This window comes from Drosophila biarmipes, chromosome 3R (genome assembly GCF_025231255.1).
Source record: "Drosophila biarmipes strain raj3 chromosome 3R, RU_DBia_V1.1, whole genome shotgun sequence".
Taxonomy (NCBI): domain Eukaryota; kingdom Metazoa; phylum Arthropoda; class Insecta; order Diptera; family Drosophilidae; genus Drosophila; species Drosophila biarmipes.
Genome location: NC_066616.1, coordinates 26615339 through 26623356, shown reverse-complemented (window position 1 = coordinate 26623356; position 8018 = coordinate 26615339). Strand labels below are relative to the sequence as shown.

Sequence of the window (8018 nt, the reverse complement as noted above, 5' to 3'; positions counted from 1 at the left end):
CCAAACGCCCCCGTTTTGTTTCGCTTTTTTTACGATTTGCACATAATTATAATTGAAATTGCGACGACGAGGAGCCGTGAGCGCCAACGACTTTTATTCGAGTGCCAATAAATAATAGAATCAAGTCATAAACTGATAAATGATGTGCCACCATCAGCGGCAGGATGAGGATGAGTGGGTATACCACTCCCAGTCTCTTTATTTTTTGCTGTAATAAACAAAGTTAATCATTTAGGATAATTGAAATTTTTACGAGACACTCAAAGTTATGTTTGCCTCTTTTCTTTCCGCTTTTCACCAATTTGGCAGGTAGCTTAGACCCGGGGCCCTCATTAGTGTGGGGGACTTGATGCCCAAGTGTTATGTACTTATCGATGCAAGCTGTTGATTGGAATTACGCCCACACGCCCAGGAGAACAAAGGCAGACGAGGACGAGATGGCAATACATAAAGAGGGGCCAACACGTGGACCATCAAAACGCCTGAAAGTATGCAACAAATGGCGAGTCAGCAAACAAAGAACAAAAGACTTGGATTCTGTGGTGAATATGATGATTTCTCGGAGCTTTTAAAAAATTAACAAGGTATGACATTCCGTTTTTGAACTAAAATACTGATTTTGTCATAATACTAATCATTTTTATGTGGAAAATAAATATCTGTGTTTTTTGACGAAAAAACTGTAAGTTTGCCTTGACATTTTATAGTGTAACTTGGACAAAAATAGTCAGAAACCTACAAGACGTATTGTATTGGACTGCTAACAAGCTAGACAATTGATCGTAGTAATTTTTTTGCTGATTCTAGAAATTAAAAATTTTCTCAAATTTCCAATTTTTTTACAAGGGGTAGCATCGTCTTTTTTTGCGAAATTGGGTCAAAAATTAAATTTTTTAGCTCTGAATGCCAGTTTGTTGAAAATTTTATTACGAGTTCAACAAGGTATGGCATTCCATTTTTGGAATGTTACTTTTTTTGTTACGCCAAAAATACTAATTATTTTTAGGTGGAAAATTAGATTTTTTTTGTTAAAATTTAAATTTTTTAGGTGTGAATGCCAATTGATTGGGAATTTTATTACAAGTTCAAAGGGGTATACCATTCCATTTTTGGACTATTTCTTTTTTTATTCGTTAAAATTACTGATTATTTTTAGGTGAAAAATTAAAAAATTTTATTTTTTTGGCGAAATATTTATATTTTACCTTGACTTTTTTGGTGTCTTATACATTATACATCTTATTAAAAATTAGCAAACTTTATAAAGTGTAAGAACTACAGTAAAATAAAAGGTATATAATCTTTACTAATCAATAATTAATTTTCACATTCACATCTGCCCTTAAAATGAAAGTTCGTTAACCTATTCCCTGCCACTGTGGCCACACTTGATGCACACAAACCGAACACCTCGAAACACATGTTCTCCACCCTTAAAAAAACCTTGCTGGCAAAATACATTAAAATTAAATATTAAATTTAAGTGCATCATAAACGAAAAACAATGAACCCATCAGACGGTCGAGAAAGACAGCCATCGAGTGTGAGGCTGAGATGGGTTGGGAATTTACCTGGGCACAAGTGTCGACGCCTCAATTTTCATCACACCGAAATAAGAGCAGAGGTGGAAGAAATCCGAATCCCCGAACCCAACAAAAAGAATGAGACCCGGACGTAAGCCAACTGACAATATGTTAAACCGAAATGGTGGCATGGAGTGACGAGGCGGGATGACTTGGATTAAGCTGCACCAAGGAAAAATTCGGAAAGAGGCGAGAGCAGTGCACTGAGGAAAGCAAAGGTGGTTCTCCTGAAATAAGATGTAAGAAATGGAAATAGTTGTTCTTTGATTTATTTAAATAACATGATCAGATGGATTTTATTTTTCTTTTAGCGTTTAAAAACTTGCTATAAAGGTGCTTGAAAGTATGCAACAATATATTGTCCCTTACATATATTGATTCTATTTTCTGCAGTATACTTTTAGGCATCTTTATAAGTGATTTCCTGTAAATGTTGACGGTTTCAAGAGAATAATATTTTTTATTTTCTGTAAAATTCCTCCACCTTTATCACATTCTTTCAGTGTAGTCCCACTGTTACTGCCACTACTGCACTTGTCGATATCGACGTCAAAGTCTCGTAATGCCGGCACTCGCACTTGTCAGCCTAAAAGATGACAGTGATGGCGATGTGTTATTCTTGCCACGGTGTGGTTGCGGGAGCGAGATGGCGACCGAAAGGACGCGAGGTCCTGGCGGGTTAACACATATTACGGCCCTTGCGTATTGATGTCGATCAAACCGATATATGTATAGTAGGTATGCGACTGTGCAGTATATGTGCCCGTATGTGTGCGGCTGTATCCAACGCAATTGAGGTCATGTCCATGCGGCATCGCCGAATGGCGACGTATATGCCAAAGCATTAACTCGGCATTTGTTTCAAGCTGCTCCGAGGCAAGTCCGAGAAGGGCGACATGGGTTATGGGGCATGGGCATGGTCGGAGGGATATTGGTGTATTGGCGGGTGGACAGATAGCGCAAGTTCGGGCCGAGAGTTGCGACATATTGAAAATCATTGCACACATACCCATACACTCAACAAGCCAGGGGAATGGCAAAAAAATATAAAGAAGCAAGAACAATGTATCGAAAGACAAACGGCATTGGCATCAATTTTTATTTGCCTGAACTGGCATGTTTGTGTATGTGTGTGGCCGGAGGAGAAAAAATTTTTATTACATTGAAAATTTGCATAAAATATTTAAGCCAAATGGTCGGTCGATTGTACGGGTAGGAAATGTGGCCAAAAAAAAAACACTTCCTTGATGCGGTGGCAGAATATCAGCCCAGCTCCCCACACTTTTAGACCTGCGAAAGCTGATGGGATTTGTTGTCTGAAGATTTGACAGGCCTTAAGGGCTACAGAATGGAAACCGACAGTTGCGGTTCGATATGCGAAATATCCCATAATGGAGTACCTCCTTGTAGTGGGACCACAGAGCGATGGGATTGCTGTGCAGGAACGATTGTGGGAATATTAAAGGTATATCATATTTTGGACAAGTTGTTTATTTAGGACTCCATATTGGAGTATTTCTTCGTATAGGGATAGATCGATTGCAAGAATATTTAAAAAATGTTATATCGAAATAAATAGTGTACAAAAATTCTTCGGATTGGGATGCATTGATTGAATAAATATTTAAAAGTAGTTATTAAGGCGAGTTACAAATTTGATAAAAAAGGCATCAAACTAAAAATTTTATTTAACACTTTTAAATAATTTAAAAAACTGAAAAAATCTCAACTTCACATGTGTGAATTTTAGGTACTTTTCTAAGTTCAAAAAAATTTAAATTACTTAAAGAAAATGAGATAGCACTACATCCCTATAAAGACAAAAAAAGATGGAAAGAGAGAGTGGAATCCGTAGAAAACTTCAAGGATTCGCCGCACGTTCGCATCTTTAACGCCATATGTTGACTTTTGCTACAATTTTCATGCTAACCCACGAGAAGTGGGCCAGGGGCGGGGTCGGTTGGCCATATCCTTTATCTTATATACGCTATTTTATGCCTGCACCACACCACGCCAACCACCCATCTTATATGGCTGTTGTTGTTTCTCGCCTCTTTCGCCAATAGATTGTGCCACCACACTTTGGCACTTTATAACATAAAGTTTCATTTGTTTTCTTTCCTTTTTCTTGATGTTATTATTTTTTTGCTATTTTTTTCGCCACTTTCTTTTTTTTTGGTTTCCATTGTTGTTGTTAGTGCTTGTAATGCGATCATGTAGTTGTGCCCCTCTACTTCTGCTCCCCCTGACTTTATATTCGGTTTGGGTCGCATATGCTAAGCCCCGAATACAGAGAAACGAGTCTGATGTCTTGACATCTGTCTACCGGGCCCACAGGCCCCAAACCACCCAGTTTTTGGGCTTTGACAATCGTCCAAAAATGTAGATTTGCATGCACATCAGCATTGGGCATACATTTATCTCGCCCACTGTCGACGATGGCCCCTTAATGCGATGGCACGCGAGAAAGGACAGCCAGATAATACTTAAAGGATAGGGATGTATGGGATCCTTCAGAGGAATAGTGAAAATTGTAAATAAATTGTTACATAAACATATCGCTAATTTTATAATAATAGTTTGCTTTATTCTAACTTATGCTTTAAATTCAAAAAAATCGTGTAACCCCAATAAAACGATTTAAAGCCGAGTAAATTTAAACTTCACGACTCTGCAATTAATCTTCTGGCTTTTAATACCGCAAACGAGTCACCGCTTCGATTGGATAAAATGTATGTCTAGGCAGACCTGAATTCACATTGATTGAACTGGATGTGCCCAGTTCCGTGATTGATTGATTCGAGTAAGTGCAACAGTTTATTTGCATATTTTGCACAATTTTATTACACAACGGTAAACAGAGCTGAATTACTGCAAAAATATGCAAAATATTTAAATTGCCAAAATATCCCTTAGCCGAGCACATAAATAAGGGAGTTCGCAGATGTCAAGGGAGGCCACAGGGATGGACAGCCCAGTGTGGCAGAAGCCAAACAAATGTAAACTCGCTTTGTAGTTTATTGAAAATTTAATAAAGTGCAGCCCACAAACACAGGGAGTGGATGGATAAAATAGGGAAATACCGAAATGCCGAAATGCCAATGAATGCGGAGACTGCACGGAATAAGAAATAGCCAAATAAATATGCTATTTGCCTTTATTGCAATTCAATTTACTATCAAAGCATCGGCTACTGGAATCAGCAGCCAATGGACATATTCGGGGCCATATTTATGCCATAAAGGATTTGCAGCTCCCACAGCTTCTTGGTATTTTTGGAATTTAAATGGAATTTAAAAAGCATTTCTGTCCGGAATGGTTGTCAACTACTCGGCACAGGTATGATGACACAAATCCGCCCGCAGGTGGGGCAAAAGCCAAGGCTGGGACAGCCTTTCGAGCTGCAGCTGCCTTCTGTCATCCGATTTCCTTGCACTTTTGCGATCAATAAATGCGGCTGCAGGGAAAAAATAATTCTAAAACGAATGAGTGATTGTTTGAATGCGTCATCCGATTTTAATTTGATTTCTCTGGCATTTTGCTGAACGATGAAAATAGAAAGGGTAACCATGAGCTAAGGAATCCAGGTATTAATTGGTGAATGGTTAAAAACATTATTCCAACTGTTTTATACTTAGAAAATATTCTTCACTCACAGCTTTATTCATTTTTGTCTAAATCCTTAAAATAAATATCAAGTTACAAATATTGAAAGTAAAATGTAATGCTTAAGGAACCCTATATATTCGCAATGACTGCAATATTCTCAATAATTGTCATTCGACAAACACCTGTCAACGAACAAAAAGGATCAAATATCAACTTGGATTTAGCCCTGTATTGTTTTCATTCTTGTCTCGAAGACAAAATCAAAATCCAACAGTACGGCAATAAACGAATTTCGGTTATAACAATGCAGTTGACCTCCGCTGGGTTGTTTCGAAAAAGGAAAACCCCTGCCACACAAACTGCGTTTAACCGCATGCAATTTTGTTAGCATGCACATGTAACCATGGTCTGGCCATGGGGACAATAGTCGAAATAGAGCCGGACTATGGGGTCCAAATTTGGGGGAGGAATCCACCTAATTGGGGACAGGGAAGGCTCCAAAAATGTCCCTAGGTGTTGGCCACATGGGAGCCGAATGAACGCATCTATTTGTATTTTGTTACAGGACATGCTCTCAGTGGGCATATCCTTTGCTCGCCCGAAGAGCCAGGAAGGCATGGGGCTGTCACAGGGACGACAGACAGAGACTTTTATTGAAAATGTGCTATGGCTGAAATTCATAACTGAAACAGAAAAGTGCACGGAAAAAATATTGATAATACTTTACTATATTTTTGACCAACACCTGATGATAATAATATACGATGTTTAATCAATAAAATATATTGAATAGATCCAAAAAATTACAATAACATTATAATTATATACTTTTTTTTTACTATTTTTAAATAAGAGATACAATAAATTACAGTGGAAGAACTTTTTTGGAAGATAATATAACCAAAATTGTATATACAATACTTATATTATAAGAAATATATCCCTTTGATTTACTTACTCATACTTGCCCACACTTTTTCGAGCAGTGCACTGCATTTAGGTTTTCATTTTGAAATCAAACATGGAAGGTCCTGTCCCCCGGGCAGGACATTCGACTTCGTCTGCTTTTACGGCAAAGAGAATTATTGCGTTTTTGCGAAACGTTGAGTAATACGATTGCGGTGCTAATTTAGCTGCAATCTGCAATGCTTCAGTTCTAGTCTCTTTTCTGACTGCCACAGCCGGCACTTGGTTAGTGACGATGGCAAATCATTGATACGCTTCGATTGCCGCCAGGGAATCTTATCAATGGCCGGCCAAGTGGCCGATGGCTCTTTGAAAAGGGGCTCTGGCAAGTCAGTCAGTGTCAACATGTCGTCGTGGGTTGTCTCCACCACCGAGCTGTACGATTGCGGGGCCCATGGGCCAACATCATCCTCGGCCCCATCCTCGCGGCACACGCGACTGATCCTGCTGGTGTGGCACAATCTCGCCGAGAAGTGCCAGAAATTCGGCAGTTTTCTCAGGCGGGAGACGAATAAGCCCCTGCCCAAAGAACTGCGGCGATCGTTACGTCTCAACAAATCGGCCAGAAGAAAAGGCTATCGGAGTTGCGAAAGCGAGGCAGATAAACGGTAGGCATTATGGAACCTATGTATTATATTTGAATGGGCCAGATAAGCCCATTGTTATTGTTTACCTCAAGGTTTGACTATGTGCCGACACCTGTGAGGCAGAGCAGACCTCCATAAGCCAACTTGGAGTGGTGAAAATAGTAAGATATTTATTTTGAGACAGAAAGCATACCACATTTTACATGGACAGTGGCTACTTTTCGTTCTTTTAAGTATTTTTTTAAGGAAAAAGGTTAATAATATGTAAATTTCTAAAATAAGTAAGCACGGAAAAAATAAACAGGTACAATTCAGCAACACGGATAGTTAAGTACAGGCGAAAGTAACTATTTATTAGTAAAAGTGCCTAAAAAATTGAGGGTTTTTGCAAGGGCAATAACTATTGCGATGGTGAAATTGACAACTTTACCTAAAAGATTTTCCTTGGGTACTTAAATTAAAGTTTCAGGCGACTTTTAGTGATTTGACTAAAATACAATCAACAGTAAATATATTTAACCTTATCTAAGTGAAACTAACTAACCTCTTCCATTCTCCAGGTTGATGAAAGAGCGCTTAAACGAGCCCGTCAACATATCCATTCGCATGGGTCCTGCCTATGACTATAGACCAACGAATTTCTAACCAATCTGCAAAAGGATACTAGGAAATAAAAAGAAAATAATTTAATTAGCTCACTTTAAATTAAATAAAAATAAATTAATTCAGATTAGTAAATTTGGGGAGAAAATACAAGGAGTTATAGGCAAAAAAAAAACAAAGATACAAAAGTATTCCCAATTATTTATCTAAAGAAATTTAATCGAAAAAAATTAATGTTAAATAATATTATTTATAAAAAAAGAAAATTGTCATTTCCATCATGCATGCAAGAAACTGGCGCCACATTTTTTTCGTTTTTTTTTTTTGTAAGTAACACTTACATTTAATTTACATTTTTACATTTAGTGTCTTCACATTTAGTATTTTTACATTTAGTATTAATTTGTTGTAAGCTCTCAAACAGCTGTTGCAATCCAAAAGCTTTACAAGTAATCAAAGCTCTTTTTACTCTTAAAGTCTCTCTTGATTCGACCAGCTCTTTTCACCTTTAGTTGGCCTCTACTCTGCAAAACGCCCACACCAAAGTTTATTGCCCCGCTCACAACAAGTGGACGTGACTTAGTGCATTTCTCATAAGGTATATCACCTGTTTAATAAAAGTTAAAGATTATATATATATTTTTTTATCGAATTATACATGTGAATTGCC

At 37.8% G+C, this 8018-nt stretch overlaps 1 protein-coding gene across 1 annotated transcript; it reads left to right on the top strand.

The window, feature by feature from the left end:
- The first annotated feature begins 6503 nt into the window (after positions 1-6503).
- LOC108024455 (uncharacterized) lies at positions 6504-7626 on the top strand. Its single transcript, XM_017094372.2, has 2 exons — positions 6504-6766; positions 7306-7626. Exons 1-2 carry the CDS (start codon positions 6504-6506, stop codon positions 7388-7390), a joined length of 348 nt encoding a protein of 115 aa, XP_016949861.1. The 3' UTR covers positions 7391-7626.
- The last annotated feature ends 392 nt before the right edge of the window (positions 7627-8018 follow it).

Excerpts from the sequence above, each read along its gene's own strand:
- LOC108024455 (XM_017094372.2), top strand. The coding sequence starts at position 6,504 with ATGTCGTCGTGGGTTGTCTCCACCACCGAGCTGTACGATTGCGGGGCC. Across the intron at positions 6,767-7,305 it reads GAAAGCGAGGCAGATAAACG|GTTGATGAAAGAGCGCTTAA; the intron begins GTAGGCATTATG and ends TCCATTCTCCAG.